Consider the following 17,772-nt stretch of genomic DNA (forward strand, 5'->3'; position numbering starts at 1 on the left):
AAAAGTGGTGAGGCAGGTGGAGGGGGCGTAAGGGGGAAGTGCAGGGGGAGCGCCGGAGGGGGAGTAGAGGGGAGAAGAGTTAATAATAAAAAATAAAAAATCTTACCTGCCTTGCTCCTCGGAGTTCCTCTTCCTTCTGGTCCCAGCTTACACTGGGACACATCAGAGACTCCCTGTGCTACTTCTGTGCTACTCTTATGTTATGTGAGCAGCACAGGGATTGGCCTGAGCAGGCTGGTTTAACGCTCGCTCAGGCACAGGGAGTCTGGGCTACTTCTCCAACCTGGCTGTGCAATATAACAGGGTTGGCAAAACCTAACTGCGCATATCTGTAAGGCATGCCTAAGAAGGCCGGCCAAATAGACATGCGCAGTTCTAAGTGCACATACACCATTCCTCCTCCCTCTGATGCCCTGCCTTCGCTCCTCCCTACTCACGCCAGCTGCTGAAAAGTAAAACAATAACAAAATATAATTTTATTTTTCAGCTGCTGGCTCTGAGCTAGTTGGCTGACGCTCCTCTGCCATGACGGAGGAGCCACCACTGGTTTTATCTTCAGCTTTAAATATTGAATCCCTCCACTGTGTATTGTTCGTCCCCCTGCCTCTTCTTCTGCCTCACAATTTGCAATGTGCTTGCTACTTGTTGCATACTCCTGCCGAATAGTTTTTTCACCCTTTTTTTTCCACTAGTCGGCCTCCTCCACCAAATAATTTTTACTATCCCACTTGTAGTAGACACTAAAAGCAGGCTACTATTGTGAGAAATGCCATCTTTCTTTCTCCCGTTTTCTTTCTTATTTGCATTCAACTGCTGTAATTTCAGAAAATGATTAACCTTTTACCTTTCTTTTTTGTGTTCTGACATTAGAGGCATGGAGTGTTGATTTTTATTCTGAGTTTTTCTAGAGTATTTGAGAGGTTCATCTGCATTCGTCAGAATTCTCTTTTTAATAACTTGACATTGCTACAATTTGGGGATTCTTGGTTTGGTGTTATCAGACATTGATCCTCTACTTTGGCTCTTTGTCAGGTTATTAGGTATTTATGTACTTGTCCCAATGTCTAGTAATCACTGAAGATGAATATGCTATATTGTGAAACATAAACAGCCCCGGCTTCTTCTGTACAATACCTAACCAAACTTCTCATATTTACAAATCAGATGCAACAAACTCCTTGCAGGTCTGATGTCTGCACACGATAATGTATCAAGAGCAGCATAGCTGCATGTATCTTATGGTTTTATGGAAGTGTCCTGTGGGCCAAGGGACCCCTGTATGACCCTGTCTGTATAAAAGCTATTTTATTCATGTTCCAAATATTTTATTCTGTTCACTGTACTAAAAAGCATCCTCAAATATCTGGCGCCCTACCGCCCCCCGGCCCCCCACCACCACTTTTATTTGTCTTTTGTTTATAGACATTGAGTGTCTCAATAAGGCTCATTTTAATTTGTTCTTTTCCTTAGCTCTTCCTAATTTTTCAATATCATTCCACTTTAATAAATTGAAATTAAAATGGCGGAATGAATGCTTATTGTTGATTGGTGACCTTTTAAAAACAATGGTAATAATAGTATTTGTCTTCTAATAATGTACTGGCTGTACTATATTATATTGTGCCTGGTCTACAATTAACAACATTAATTAGATCACTTTTTAAAATAATTAATTTGAAGTGTTTGCTTAGGAGTGGGCAAATAGAGTATCTGAGAATACCTTCAATGGAAGTGCCAGTGATAATTAGAGAATTTGTTTGCATAGCGCCTATTACACTCAGACATCACTAGGCTCTAGCGTAATGTCAGAGCTATTGATAGGGGTCCGGCGGGAGGAGGTGAAACTGAGTTCATCAAGTCGATCAATGAATAGTGCCATACGGATCAATGTGCACCCAACCTGTTCTCGGGGGCAAAAGCGTAATTTATAACTTATGTTCATTCAGTCATTGGTCTATCTGCTTAAACTGAAAGCTTGTAGCAAATAAATTGTTTCTAGCATTTGTTGAAGTGAACTCCTGGTTTCTAGCTTGGCTGTCTTGCTTTATCTTTCTTTTTCCCTTATTTGATGGTATTGTATTTCATAGATACATTGTAGCAGATATATCATTTATTTATAGAGGTCATTTAACCTAAAAACTGTACAGAGGCAGCTGAAAAATTGTGAAAAGCCTCCTGTAATTTTCCAAAATAAAATGAAAAAAATAGTTTTGTTTGCTTTATTGCTGATTATAGGATAGTCCCGTTTGCGTGATCAGGCTCGATTTTTTATGAAGGAAGGTAAGATGTCTTGAGCTTAGATGATAGCCCCAGAACTCCAAGATTTGGGCTCTCTTTATGACTTTGTGGGATTATGTTCGGATGTCGTGTTGATGTCAGCTGTGCCGGCTTGTGACCTCACGGGGTTCCAGTGCCTGGGCTCTCGAGCTGTGGAATCCCGAGGGTCATGAGTTGACAGAGCTTCGCTGCAAGAGGAGTGTCCTGCCTGTCCTCCTCAAGCGTACCGGAGTTCAAGAATAAACTGAGACCTTTGGAAATATGCATGACTCCTGTGTTTCCGTCTCAACATCGGACACCTGGGAATCAGAAATGGGATTAACATGGTCAGCATTGCCTGCGTTCCTGTGGTGCTACAGGGATCTCATGGAGACTGGACTGTGCTCCTGGCTGCGGCCTCTGCCTAAGTCCATGCAGTGGTTTTACCAGGTGCAGATGCGTATCCACTGACATGGGGACCATTGTTTATGACCCAGAATGATCACGTCAATAGACATTTGACCACCTCAAAGGCCCAAAATGGTATTTTACCCATAATCAATACACCAGATGGGATCTTGCAACTCATAATGAGGGCCTTAGTGCCTCTGTTAGAAATTGGGTCTCAAGTTGGCAGAGGTTTGCACCCTGTCCAATTAGGGACCACAATCCTACTCAGGGTAAGTCAGATACACACCCTAAATTAACCTATGCTCACACTCTGATAGCTTGGCACAGAGCAGTCAGGCTTAGCGTAAGAGACAATGTGTAAACTATTTGTGCACACTTAAATTACAGTAACACAGTGAAAACACCACAAAAAGACTCTACACCAGTTTAGGATAAATAGAAAGTATTTATCTGAGGAAAACAAGACCACAATTACAAACATCCAATAAGTAGAACTTGAGATATGAATTTCTTAAGAATAAATTGCAATATGGTGCTTTAAAGTTAATAGAGCTTAGCAGTTACTTGAGGATTGCGCTAGACTGGGGTATATCCAAAGTTTCAAACCGACCACGATGGAGGGCAGGCCGACTACAGGACCCATGCGAGGCCATCTGAAAAATTACCTTAAATGGAGCAAGCGTCGAAGTCTAAGACTCGATGCGTCGGTTCTGATTCACGCAGTTGATCCGATCCATCGTTGTTGAGCCTCGCAGTAGGGTCTGGTATTTTTGTCGATCCTCTTAAGATGCAGGCGATGTGTCATAATCGAGCCGGCCGCGCAGGAATGTCATTGGATCGGCGCTGTGTTGGAATCGAACATCGCAGAAGACCCATGTAGACGTCGAGCCGCACAAGCATTTTGTCAGATCGGCTCTGCGTCAGTGTCGAAGGGCACAGTGTTGGTTCCGATTGGTGCAAAGTCCTCATTGCATCGCTTTTTGCAGGAAAGCAGCTACAGACCACTTTTTCAAAGCCCAGGACTGGATTGGCACCTCTTGGCAGGGCATGACTCACTTCCAGGCAAGAAGCAGCAAGCAGAAGGCCAGCACAACAAAGCAGTTAGCAGAGTGGTAGTCCCTCCTACTGCACAGCAGCTCATCTTCTGGGCAGAAAATCCTTGGTTCCAGCAAAGTTCTGATTTGGTACTGTCAGGGGTCCAGTACTTATATCCAGTTGTGATTGTGAAATGGAGAAGGCGTCAAAGAGGCATTTGAAAATCAAAAGCTCCCTGCATTTCCTTCCCTGGCTCCAGGCTCACTGCAGGGGGGTATGCAGCTCTTTGTGTTGGGACAGGGACAGCCCTATTCAAGTGAAAGTGTCAGCTCTTCCCTCCCAATCTACCTCAGGAAGGCCCAGAAGCCAGGTGATGGGCCATCAGAATGCAGATGTTATAGCCCAGCTCCCTTTGTGTGTAACTGTCTAGAGGGAATGCACAAAGCTCAGCTATCACCCAACCCAGACGTGTATACAGACAGAGATGCAGAATGTCTAAGTAAGAAAATGCCAACTTTCTAAAAGTTGCATTTTCAGACTTACAATTTAAAATCCATAGGTTGTGATTTAAAATCTTGAGTCCAAGGTCACCAAACTCCAAATATCTATCTTTTTCCAATTGGAAGTTACACTTAAAAGATGGCCTCAAAATTCAGAGGTACATATCCTACCTTTTAAATACACTGCTTTGGGCCTCCTGGGGTAGGTTTGGGTCTGGCAAGTAGGTTAGCTTGCCAGCTTGAAATGGCAGTTCAAATCTGTACACAAGGCTCTGCAGTGCTACTGACGTGGGTTGCACAATCAGTGCTGCAGGCCCACTAGTAGCAATTAATGTACAGGCTCTGGGTACATATTGTGCACTTTACTAGGTACTTATAAGTAAATTAAATATGCTAATTGTGTATACGGCAATGTTACCATGTTTTGAGTACAAAGCATATGCACTTTAGCACTGGGTAGCAATGGTAAAGTGCTGAGAAACCTAAAGCCAGCAAAAATGAAGTCAGCAAAACAGAAGGCCAGAGGGCAAAAAGACAGGGCATACCATGCCAAGGATGCCAGGTCTAATGGCCTCAATTTAAGGATTAGGGAACCGGGCATCTGCCAGAAAAGCCACAGTGAGTAGAAACAAAATAATGACATGGAGGGTGACTCAACAATGCTAAACGTGGTTGAGATTATTTCAAACATGTGAGGCATCATCATTCTATTGTTTTTAGTGTGTTTCTTCCAATACTTGATCCTGGCTTGTATTTTGGGCAATATTACATTGTTTGCCTCTAACGCTAGCCAATTCTAGAATGCCTTTTTCCTCCGAGTTCCTCTGCCCATTGTTTGCTCCAGATCCAGTGTTTGTATAGATATCTTCTTCTATGTTGCGGGTCAATGTATTTGTTGAAGTTAGAGTTGAATTTTGGATGAGTTACTCTTCATGCTACTTGCTGGTTGTCTTGTATGTTGATATCCCTGCTCTTGATCCTTGCCTACAATTCTAAAATGCTTTTTTAATGTATTACATGTTGCTAACTTAGGGTACAGACAACTTTCTTCCATATCACATGCCTTGTTTCTGATCGTGGGCATTGAAAATAAGTGTTTTCGCATGATGTTTGGCTTACTCCTAGTTCTAGCCGCTGCAATAAAGCCTTACTTCTTGTTACCCACCCAGCCTGCGTCTGATGTTGAGCATTGCCTGGATGTTGTGAGTCATGCAGCATGACATTCTCTTGCATTTAGGTATGGAACAGTGCCCCTTTTCTTGTTGCATGGTTGCTTTTGACATTGGACTTAGTAAGGAAGTCATGTACCATACTGCATAGTTTTCTCTTGATGCAGGGTACTAGTTGGTACTAGTTGGTGATGTGCTCTAGGAAGTATGATTTGATCCTGATGCTGACCATTGCTGTTATGTCTTCTTTCTTGTTGCATTTCTTTGCTTACTCTCAGCTGAGGTGTAATGTTTTGTAGCTAACTGTGTGTGCTAGTGTGACACCGAGGACCATCAAGGATTTGTATCTACAGATATTTTCTCAGAAAATATACTCTGCTTCTGACTCGTCATTGTTTCCTTAACCTGCTTTATTTTCAGTGGTTATGTATAAGCTCCTTGCAAATGCCTTCCGTAAGTCCCTTATTGTTCTGATGTACAGTGTGCAGGCACCAACTCAGGTATGTTATGCTTTTTAGACGTAAGAAATAAAAATGCAAAGTAACATCTTAGAAACAGAAAAGTGCTTAAAATGATTAGGTGCAAGGTGAGGTTTGTTCTGTCTTATTTCCATAAATTCACCAGTCTCATATGCCATATTGCCAGTACTTCTGACAAAGTATAATTTATTTTTTTCTTATTCAAGTCATCCATTTTTACCATTTATTATGATTTTATTTGATTGTTTCAAGAAGAGAAAACGGGATCATCAGGTTTGGTTTATTTTAGATTAAAGTACTTGTAACGTGGCTGACGGGATATCCTTCATGTGTGATGGAGTATCCCAACCGCCGAACTCTGAATCACACCCAAGGTCTTTTTTTTTAATATGTAACCAAAGATTTGTTGCCTTTTCTACATCCAGCATACTACACCCACAGTTGTTGCTTCCTCCAATGTAACCACGCAGTATTACTTATATCTTCACAGCTCCTGATGCTGCACCCACCAATGTGGCCGTACAGGTTCTGAACAGCACGCTGATTAAAGTGACCTGGGCAGGAATTCACCAAGACCGAGTGCGGGGTCACCTCGGAGGATACAAGGTATTTTATTTTTTGTAATTTGTTTTTGTTGCAAATTTTATATAGCACGAACTCGACCCAAAGGTATTGGAGCGCTTTACATGAGCACCGGTTACGTTACAAAGTAAGGCACAGGGAGTTTAACTGATTTGCCTAGAATTACAGTATGTGGACGCGACCCCGAGGCTCAAACCCTGTTTTCCAGAACCAAAGGTAGCAGTCTTGCCGACGGATCACATCCTCTCCCTATGGAAGTTTCTTGTCACAAATCATTCCATGAAGGTTTAATGCTTCATATCTGGGTTGGGGGGAGTTTCCAAACAGTTGTAAGGGAAGAAGTATTAGATTGTGGAAATATCCTTGGTGGTTGACATACTTGTATGATATACTATGAAGGTCAATGTATCTAGATAGAATAACTCCGTTCAGAAAATTTACCAAAGGAACCCTTCGACCAGTTTTTTAAGATTCTTTTAAAATTCCAGAGAGGAAGGTCCGGGAAGGGATAAGAGGGGAAAATACTATAAAATCCCTGAAAGATTTTAGCTAAGCAATTAATGTAGACTTGAGTTCTGTAGGAAATGTTGCATATTGGCTTGTAAACATCCTGTTCTTATACAATGTTTGTGTTGCTAAAGGACAAACACTGAATGTTTCCAGGAAGGCAGCGCTTGAATTTATAAATCCTAGCCCAAATTCAGAGCTGTTTGTCATAGACAAGGAATCCTGGTTTATGTCTACTCTTCAAAGCTTCATCATAACCCATTTTTCAGATTACATCAGTATTGTTAGTCTTCTGCAATCAATCTTAACTCAACGCTCTAAAATATGAATCACTCTCAGCATTACAGGCATCACTGCTGTTAACCTGCAATCTGCCCTAGGGTTTTAAAACCTAAAGCCGGAAAGAAATTTAAAATAGATGCACAGCCAAAATGTGTTATGCCTCCATCATGGCCATCTGTTCATAGCTGACTCTAAAGACTCAGGGGCCGATTCAAAGAACTAACTTAAGATAAAATCCTAAACTTACTACTTTTGATATTCACAGAAGTTAGGATTTTGTCTTAAGTTTGTCTTAAAACAAACTTAAGACAGAATTAAGACAAACTTAAGACAAAATCCTAACTTAAGTCTGTCTTAAGTCTGTCTTCAGACAAACTTAAGACAAAATCCTAACTTCTGTGAATATCAAAAGTAGTAAGTTTAGGATTTTGTCTTAAGTTAGTTCTGTGAATCAGGCCCTAACAGTGCCATCACTGCAATTTGAGGCAGCTCCTGCTTTGTCACAGAGTGACACTATAGCAGGGCTTCTTCTTGTCTTTATATCTTAAATTGAGTCTGAAAGGCAGTACATGAATGTGGCAGATTTTGAGAACACCTGAATTTTACAGATAGCGATTGTACCAGATTGTCAGAGACTTAGAAACAGCACATAATTCACCCAACCTGTTATAGCCACCTAAATGTACAAATAGTGACAAAGGGCCTGATTACTATCTTACCGAATGGGTTAATCTATCATAATGGTAACGGATATCCCGTCCGCCGAAATTGAAATCCCATAGGCTATAATAGGATTTCGATGGACCATTGTGACGGAGTAACCACTATGCCGAAGTTGTAATCAGGCCCAACACTTGTATCAAACTACCAAAGCCTCACACACTGTGAGCACACAAATCATGCAGGCTGTGGTGGCATGTGAATTGCACACTTCTGTATCACATGATACCTGCACCAGACTTCTATATATATCTCTAAACTGTAAGAGTGACTAACCCTCTAAATTTCTCATACCACCAGAAGCTCAATATCACAGATGCAAACTGTTTCTGAATCTCACAGAACCTGAAGATGGTTGTAATTCACAGTATGACAGTCATTAAATCACCAATAATCTTACACCATGTGGAGAAGTGTGGCTCAGGGGTTAGAGGCGGCAGACCTAGAGCTTGAGTTCGGCCCTGGACCAGGGTTCAATTCCCCGCCTCGGCGGGTCTTGGGCTCAATAATTCCACGGACTCGTTAATTCTCGCTCCGGTGCCTTCTCGACTCACGGGTTCACACTCTGCGACTCTGGGCAATAGCTTGCTTAATCTCCACATCGGCCCCTCGTGGCGGGATGCCTGGCTTTCACCTTGTGGATACCCTACCAGGGCTATCTCACAGGGGAATACCAGGACGGGTTCCCTAAGCAAGCGCGGAGATGCCCCAGGGTAAGTCATGCGCTATATAAGCTTCATACATTTACATTTACATTACACCATAATTACCACAGATTGAGACCATGACCCTGAAAATATGGAAGCTCCTAAATTATTAACAGTTTCTGAATGCCAAAGATATTCTTCATCTGAAAAGCTTATGCTAAGACCCAGAATTCCAAAGACTGAATATGTCAGTAAGGTGCAGGTCCTATGATGTAGGCAAACGATTACTAATTTGCTTAACTCTACACATGTTCAAGTACATTACACAGGCACCGGATTACACAAATTCAGACTATTTCAGAGTTATCAAATTGATGGATTCTAGTTCTCAAAGGTTATGACAGTTTAGTCCTACAATGTATCATCACTAAGTTATATTGCTGAATCTTAACTACAAAGGCTTTGTCTGCTTTTTGGGTCCCACAGTTCGAGCCTGTGTCCTATATGGTAAACAGATGTAACTTGCATTGAATCTACTTTCTTTTCATTTGCTGAGATGGGGATAGGATGCTACTTCAATTGTCTCTAGATAAACATATTAATACTCTGATTTTCAGGTAAACTGGTGGAAAGTGCGAAACCTGCTAGATGGGAAAAAGCATCACCCAGAGAAGCGCTCCCTGACGTTTGCGGGGGAACGAGACTCCGGAATGGTTCCTGGCCTTGAGCCATTCAGTGATTACCAGTTATGTGTGACAGCTTTTAACACAAGAGGAGAAGGGCCTGCAAGTCCAGTGCTTACATTTCAGACTCCCGAAGGAGGTAATGGAAAAAGAATGAGAATTTACTTTTCAGTATGCATTACCTCAAGAATAGTGAAACCTCAGATACATTTCCACCTGAATCACAGAACTTCCACGGACCCATCAGTTGTTTCTTTAATGAGGCATATCACAAACACGTTGCCACCTACAGCATCCAGGCCCCTTGTAAATCCCTGCCATTTTAACAACACCTTGAAAATGTCACCCAAGAGGTTCATTTCCTTCAGCATCTTTGTCACATAGCATTCCCACTTGAAGTTTTCTGTCATCTACATAAATTTTGCAGGGGACAACATAATCACTGCCATGACTAACTAACAACCAAAAAGTTTCCAGGAGTCCTCTATTTCTTCAGATATTCATTTGTCCCCGGAGTACCATTGTACTGCCACACTTTTTTCACTTTGTATATTTCCGACCACAGAGGCGGGAATCCTCTTTATTGAATTGAAGCCTTCAAGAAATGTCAAATAATATCAACACAAAATTGAGCTGCGCAGCATGAATTCTGTCACCCCCAGAACAGCTCAATGGTCCAATTTCTTCTTTAGACCCCTCCACCATTTTATTTTCAACAAGTCTTCTCCTCTTGGGTTGGTGACGACCCTCCTGTGCCTACTTTCGGAATTATTATTCTGAGCTCAGTTTCCAGCTTCCATTGCCCTACTCCGTGTTTTCAGTTGTATACACTGGTTGCTTCATCTTTATTCTTTGATCCAGGGATCAAAGAATATAGATGAGGCAACCAGTGTACACAACTGAAAACATGGAGTAGGGTGATGGAAGCTGGAAACTGAGCTCAGGATAATAATAATTCTGAGACTAGGTACAAGAGGGGAGGACACCAACCAAAGAGGGAGTTGAACAGACCAATGTTTTCTACACAATCAAAGGCTTCTGGCATTGGTCCATTGACTGATCTCACCAGTTAACTTTTCTTTTCAGAAGCCCCGCTATCTACTTTAATGCCATCTTCTGAAAAACCTCTCGTACTTTAACTGTCTGATCTCCCTATCCCAATTGTGGTAATACTTGATGGTCAGGAACTTTTATGTCTAAATAATTGACTTCAGGGCTTTCTAGGTACACCGCACATGTGTGTGCTTGTCATTTCTTCCAATTTTTCAACCTTCCATTCTCTGAGCAACTGTGATGACTTAAGCACATTCATCTGTTAGTGTGAACATACTGTGCATTAATCATCAGCGAATTGCCATTATATTTGACTAACTGTTCCCTCTTCTTTTCCAGTTCCAGATCAACCACGTTTTCTACAAATTCACAGCTTTGAAGAAGACTCAGTAACATTGACCTGGGCTCCACCCAAGAAGGCCAACGGTATTCTCCGTGGCTACTTGCTGCAGCACCAGATAAGTAGGTGGAAAAGATTCAAACTCAAAGGGGTAAAGGAATTATTTGGGGTTTGTTAGGTGTTTGAAACATGAGATTTCTCTCATATTAATTGTTCTTGCAGCAGTGAAACTTACATTCCAACATAAAAAGAATGCTGTATATTCAGACTTTAGAATGTTTCTTGTAACTGATGAATGAGCAGCACATTATGGTAGCCATGTCGATGCACCTACATTGATGGTATGCATCTATACACATTCTTGGTAATCTAGCTCAAGAGAAGGTAGCATTACACATAAACTGACCAGAGATACTAATTCCTTTGACTTCGATTTTTCACCATTAAGAAACTTGTACACGTTTCACGAATCTCCTCTCAACTTTGCAGACCTATTCTTCCTTCTACATTGGCAGATGATGAGAGGAGTTAAAGGACGGATAATTCAGTTGTACTTGTCTCCTCTGATTTTGCTGGGACAATTATCTTACAACCATTGGGCTTTGTACAATGTCTTGCATGCTATATGTTGCAAGTATGATCACTGTATGAGCACTTCGTCGTCTGCACTTTTTTCACTTATATCACTGTGTATTATATTGTAATGCACATGGATTGTTGTAATACAATTGTAAAAGAACCCCAGATTTGTTTTACTTTGTACAATTCGGTTGGAACAGAACGGCATTTCTAATCTGTTTTTGGATTCCTCTAAAGTTTAGTTGAGGCTTCCTAATGTAAATGAGTCCCACATGACCGTTTGTTTGGAATATAAACGTTGTCGCCCTGTCCTATGGGCGCATAGGGGTGTCCTTTCTGAATATATATTTACAAAAGTTAAAGGCAGCCATGCAATTTTTAGGTACACTTTGCCTATGTACTGCGTTTCACCCTTATATGTAGGTGATAAGTTTGATATTTTTTTCTCTACTGATTGCCACTTCATTAGTGTGGAAACTGGTAAGGAAAGATATTTGAAGTATCTAAATATTAAAAAAACAATATACGGAGTACTGCAGTACAACCTCAGGAGTACCAGAAGACTAAAAAAATGAAAAAAATAATAAATATGTAAAAAAATAAATAAACTGTATTACCCTATATTTTGCCACTATAGCGGTTACAGTGCATTTTCCAGTTTTAACACATTTAAATCATCAGTAAAAAGTCTACTCGGTACATCAAATATGCCTACAAATTACAGCACAAATTAAAACACTTTTTGTACAATGTGCAGTTTTCAATAAACTGCTGGGAAAATTTAAAGAAAAGTATAAATACATTTCGCTACCTATTAGCACTTTAATTAAGGAACATCAATAATACCTTCTAATTACCTAAATGTATGTCCATTACCCAGATCGCAGCAAAACGCATTATGCAGAACGCAGACAAAATGTGTTGAAAAACATGGCTGCTTTTACCTCAGGTAAACACAGCCATTAGCCAATCACATTCTGCTTTATCATGCTCATGTACGGCGGTATACCACACACGTACTCGGGTATACCACAGCACAATATGTAAATTAGTATTTTAAAAATTATAACTTTAAAACTACTTACACTGCTCACACATACTACCAAATGTTACCATTTATACCGAATAATCTATTTTTTGTGCACCATAACATCTACATCCATTAACACACTTTCATGTTACCTCTGTGTCAATTACCACACTCCACTGTACACCACTCCTCTCTATGCATCTCGACTCTATGCTATTACATTCTACGCCACTCCGCACTACATCACTCCACTATACACCACTCCACTCTACGCTAATCCACTGTACTCCACTCCTCCACACTCTATGCCACTACACTCTACACTACCACACAGTTTGCTATTACACTCTCTGCCACTCTATTTTATGTAACTCCAGTGTATGCCAGTACACTGTGCATACTTCTACTCTACACTATTCCACTCAACACTATAACACTGTACATAACCTCTACCTGTAACACTACACTCTATGCTATTCCAGTCTATGCCACTCCACTGTACCCCATTTCAGTGTATAATGCTGCACTGTACATTATTCCTTTCTATGTCACTGCACATGCACAACTCTACTGTATGCCACTCCGCTATACGCCACTCCACTCTACAAAAATCCACTGTATGTTACTGCAGTATACATTAATCCATTCTATGGAACTACATTTTTCTCGCCACTCTACTCAGTGTCAGTCCATTCTACTGTATTACACTCTACGCCATTCCACCATATGCCACACCACTCTACATAACTACACTGCACACCAGTAACACTCAACTCTATTCCACTCTACACAACTCCACTGTGCACTATTCCACTCTATGCCACACCACTGTATTGCACTCTACTCAACACCACCACACTCTATACTATTCCACCATACGCCACTCCACTCTGCAATGCTCCACTCTCTATGCTTCTCCGCCACCACACTGTACGCCACCACACTGTACGCCACCACACTGTACGCCCCTCCACTCTACACCGCTCAAGTCTACGGTATTCTACTGTACACCTCTACACTGTACCTCACTCCACTCTGCTCCAATTTAATCTATGCTATAATACTGTACGCCACTCCACTCTGCACTATTACACTTTACTCCTCTCCATTCTACGCCACTTCACTTTACCCCACTCCAGTGTACACTATTTCATTGTATACCACTCCAGCATATAGCACTACACTCTACGCCACTCACTCTATTCTGCTCCAATTTACGGTATTCCAGTGTATGCCACAACACTGTACCTTACTACACACTACACCGGTCAACTCTACAACACTCCATTGTACACAACTCCACTCTGTGCCACTCCATGTACCCCAATCTATGCTATTCTATTGTATGCCACTCCACTCATACACATTCCAGTGTACACCACTACCCTGTTCACCGCTCCATTGTATCTATTCCACTGTATGCTGCTCAACTGTACAATACTAAAGCCCGGGGGTCTAAAAGGAGTCAAAGAGGTGCTCAAAGTTCATAAGGCTAAAAGCTACAAAAGTATGCTAAATAACCAAATAATGTTGTATCTCATAGCTGACTCAGCACATCCGACCACTTGCAAAGGTAGGTGAAACACAAGGTCCAGAGATGGATCCCATCAAAGTCTTGTAGGTGATCAAATTTTATCATCTGGTCATCCACTGGTTGGGCTAGTGTGTCTCTTGATCACTGAGACTGCCTCTAAACCCACCTGTAGGACTGGGATCAAAGCCCACAATTGCCTGTAGACCATGCGTATGATCACCCAAAGGGATAAGGTGCAGTGCAAAACAAAACGAAGTGAAAATGGTGTCAGAGTTAAAAAGGAATAAAGAACAAACAGCGAAGCAACTTTAATAGCTGTAAGCCTTTTTCTGATTAAAAACACAGAGCAGCGCAAAAAAAGCAGTGTCTACAAATAACTGCTAGTGGGGCCGACATGTTTCTGCCATAACGAGGGAAAGGACCTCCCAAGGCTTTCTTCAGGGCCTCTGTTCTTATAAATATTTGTGCTACTGCTGGTGCGTGCTACACAATGGAACAACCAATTAAACTGTGACTAAATCAAAAACATAAAGGATATGTGTTTTCTATTCCTCCATGCCAATTGGTGTATCATTCACCTACAGAAAAAGGGGCAAAATGGTGTAAATGCAACAGGTCATACTACTAGAAAACAGTTAAAAGAGATTCATTACTTACAAGGAACAAATGCCTTACTCACCCATAGTGGCAGGGGATAATACCTCACCTCGCCTGGACCAAGCTCAGGATAAGGGAGGCCACGCTCTACAAGAGTAAGGAAACAGGAAACTCACTATGAGGGAAGAGGGGTGACTCTACTCCTCTCGACTGTCAAAGGGTACCTATAATATCCCACTCTTAGAGACCTTTATAAAAACCAAAGACTCAACAGAAGGCTCACCCACAACCCTCTAGTTTAACAAGCAGCCCATTCAGAAAGTAGAGAATAGTTAATCCCATGTCCAGGACCAGCAGCTCCTTTCCTCTCCGTCGTTACCTCAGGCGATTCCTAAGGTTGGGGGAGGCAACAATTGAGAGGCGGAGGCTGTCTTTGAAAGGGCATGGCAGGTACCTTAATTACCTGTGTATCCAATCGGACTCAAGTTGAAAGGCAAACTCACAGCCTATCAGGGTGTTACAAATTCAAGAAAAACCTTCTGGTTTACCCAATCGGCACGAATTAAAGGGAACTCGTAGCCAATCAGGGTGTTCGAATTTCGAAAAAACCTACTTGTTTGTATTACTCTCAATGGAAAATGTATAGTTATAGTCACTCACACTCTCTGGTAATGAGATGGGTGAAGACCATAAACTAGTGGACACAGAGCATCTTATCTCGTTTGACGTAGAGTCCCTCTACACCTTCATTCCCCAGGATGAGATGCTTGAGACCATCACGTTCATCCTGGAGGGGGCGAATCTGGAGTCAATAACACCTGTCCCTTTTATCATGGCCCTGGCTAGGATCACCATGAAAGAGAATTTCTTCAAATATGAAATCACCATATACCTTCAGACATCAGGGACCAGCATGGGAAGAATTTTCGCTCCCAGCTTGGCGAATTTGTATGTTCATGTCTTTGAACAGGAACAGGTGCTTACCAACACGAATCCCTTTAGACCACACATCCAATGGTGGAAACGCTACATAGATGATATCCTCGTAGTGTGGAGAGGTAATCATAAGTCTATTGTATCGTTCCACCAATGACTTAACACACGCAATCAGTTCCTGAATTTCACTGTAGAGTCGAGAAAAGAAAGAATATCCTTTCGGGATCTTTCCATCTATTTACCTCCAACAGGACTTGAAACTGAGCTATATAGAAAAACCATGGCCAGAAACTCCTTGCTCCTCTATGAAAGCCAACATCCTAAATCTCTGAGGGATAACCTGCCCTATGGGCAATTTTTACGAGTGCGGTGCAACTGCTCAACCTCTGAGACCTTCAATAAACACGCTGGAAGGCTCTCCAATCAATTACTGGCACGACATTATCCAAAAAGATTGGTCAGGCGTGCTTGGAAGAGAGCGGCGAACAACCATCGTGACGCCCTCCCAGAGATACCAGTAGAAAAGCCCCCTCTGGATCGCTTAACCTTAGTGACTACGTTTAACTCCAAGTCTAACCAGTTCCAACGGATTGTGAGACATCACTGGAGAGTTCTCAACTGTGGAAACAACAAGATTGAACAACCCCTCTTTGCATTTAAGAGGTCCAGCAGTCTGAGAGACCGGTTGATACATACTCATCCCAGAGAAACCCCTAAGAGAGCGATAGGGACACTCTGGGATTCAGCGGCGGTAACCAGACATCATCCCTGCGGGACCTGTTCGGCATGCCCACAAACATCGAAGACCATCCAGATTGACATAGGATTAGACCGTCCCTGGGTTTTGAAGAGTTTATCGAACTGCAACAGCCAACAACTGATTTACTTGCTCACCTGTCCCTGCCTAGCACAATATGTAGGCATGACCACGCGTAAGGTTCGGACGAGGATGTTAGAGCACAAAAGCGCGTTCAGGTGCAAAAATAGTGTATCCAAACTTACTAAACATTTCATTGAACAGCATCACAGTGAAACTGACTTCACCTGGACGGTTTTGGAAAAGCCTTTCATACCCTCTCACATTACTGACGTTTCCAAGTACCTGTTCATCAGGGAACAAAAATGGATTTTCAAATTATCCTCAGACACCTGGGGTCTGAACGATGAAATACCCTGGACCATGCTATAACATACATACTATTTACGAGATAGATAGAATATCCCTCTATATCTTTTCTGACTTATTTACATGACTGTTCAGACATAGGGATATCTGTCAAGCACACACTTTTTTCTGAGTACATACCAATCTCTAGGTAGGGGTGAGCCCCAATACACTCCGCTCCTAGGGGATTTACTGCTTTCACTCTATATTTAACTGACAGTTTTTTTCAAAAAAGGTCTGTTCGAAGCCAATTATGTGATACCTTTTGGGGCGTTCTGACTCTCACCCAACTGTTAGGTCTCATTATGCAGTAATTGACAGAGAGCAGTATCAGAGCCCGCTGGTTGTTCTGCACGCATCTCTTTTGGAACTACAGTTCTCTCCAATCTGACATCATTTTGTAGTCCGAAATGCTCTCGCCTGATCACGTTAGCTCCGTGATCTGGCGATATTGCTGACAGTATTATTTCCCTCTGAGAGGCTACCTGCCTCTTGACGAGAGTCACATAAAGATCTATGGATCAAAAAACCTTATTACACAGGTTCATCGCCTCGTTTTCATCTTAAGAACTACAGCCTCTCTAATTGTGAGGTCATTCAGTAGTTTTTCGTAGTCTCGCGAGATCACGTTAACTCCGTGATCTCGCTATGTGTCTTGTTTTCAGTGATTCAACATAGACATCGTAAGAGGTAACAGAATCCCTTATTTAATACCATAGTAACAGATCTGACAAAAAATGAGGGCTCGCCTCTCTCGCGGAGTGATCATTAGTTCCTTTCACTCGTGAGTTAGCATCACGTGGTTATAATATCACCGCGTTTGCAATTAGTTCCATGTTTGTAGTTCCTACGTGGCGTTTACGAACTTCCTGATGAGGGGTTCCACTAGTTTATGGTTTTCACCCATCCCATTACCAGAGAGTGTGAGTGACTATAACTATACATTTTCCATTGAGAGTAATACAAACAAGTAGGTTTTTTCGAAATTCGAACACCCTGATTGGCTACGAGTTCCCTTTAATTCGTGCCGATTGGGTAAACCAGAAGGTTTTTCTTGAATTTGTAACACCCTGATAGGCTGTGAGTTTGCCTTTCAACTTGAGTCCGATTGGACACACAGGTAATTAAGGTACCTGCCATGCCCTTTAAAAGATAGCCTCCGCCTCTCAATCGTTGCCTCCCCCAACCTTAGGAATCGCCTGAGGTAATGACGGAGAGGTAAGGAGCTGCTGGTCCTGGACATGGGATTAACTATTCTTTACTTTCT

General features: G+C 41.9%; 1 protein-coding gene across 3 annotated transcripts in view; it reads left to right on the forward strand.

Moving 5' to 3' along the window:
- Positions 1-17,772, forward strand: part of CHL1 (cell adhesion molecule L1 like) — a 449,119-nt gene that overhangs the window by 357,695 nt on the left and 73,652 nt on the right. For all 3 annotated transcript variants that reach the window (XM_086939199.1, XM_086939197.1, XM_086939198.1), the window contains 3 exons: positions 6,341-6,456; positions 9,206-9,410; positions 10,664-10,786. In XM_086939199.1, the coding sequence (XP_086795325.1) occupies positions 6,341-6,456; positions 9,206-9,410; positions 10,664-10,786 (444 nt within the window). The remainder of the gene's footprint in view (positions 1-6,340; positions 6,457-9,205; positions 9,411-10,663; positions 10,787-17,772) is intronic.

The sequence above is a fragment of the Lissotriton vulgaris genome, chromosome 9 (genome assembly GCF_964263255.1).
Source record: "Lissotriton vulgaris chromosome 9, aLisVul1.2, whole genome shotgun sequence".
In the NCBI taxonomy this organism is placed as follows: domain Eukaryota; kingdom Metazoa; phylum Chordata; class Amphibia; order Caudata; family Salamandridae; genus Lissotriton; species Lissotriton vulgaris.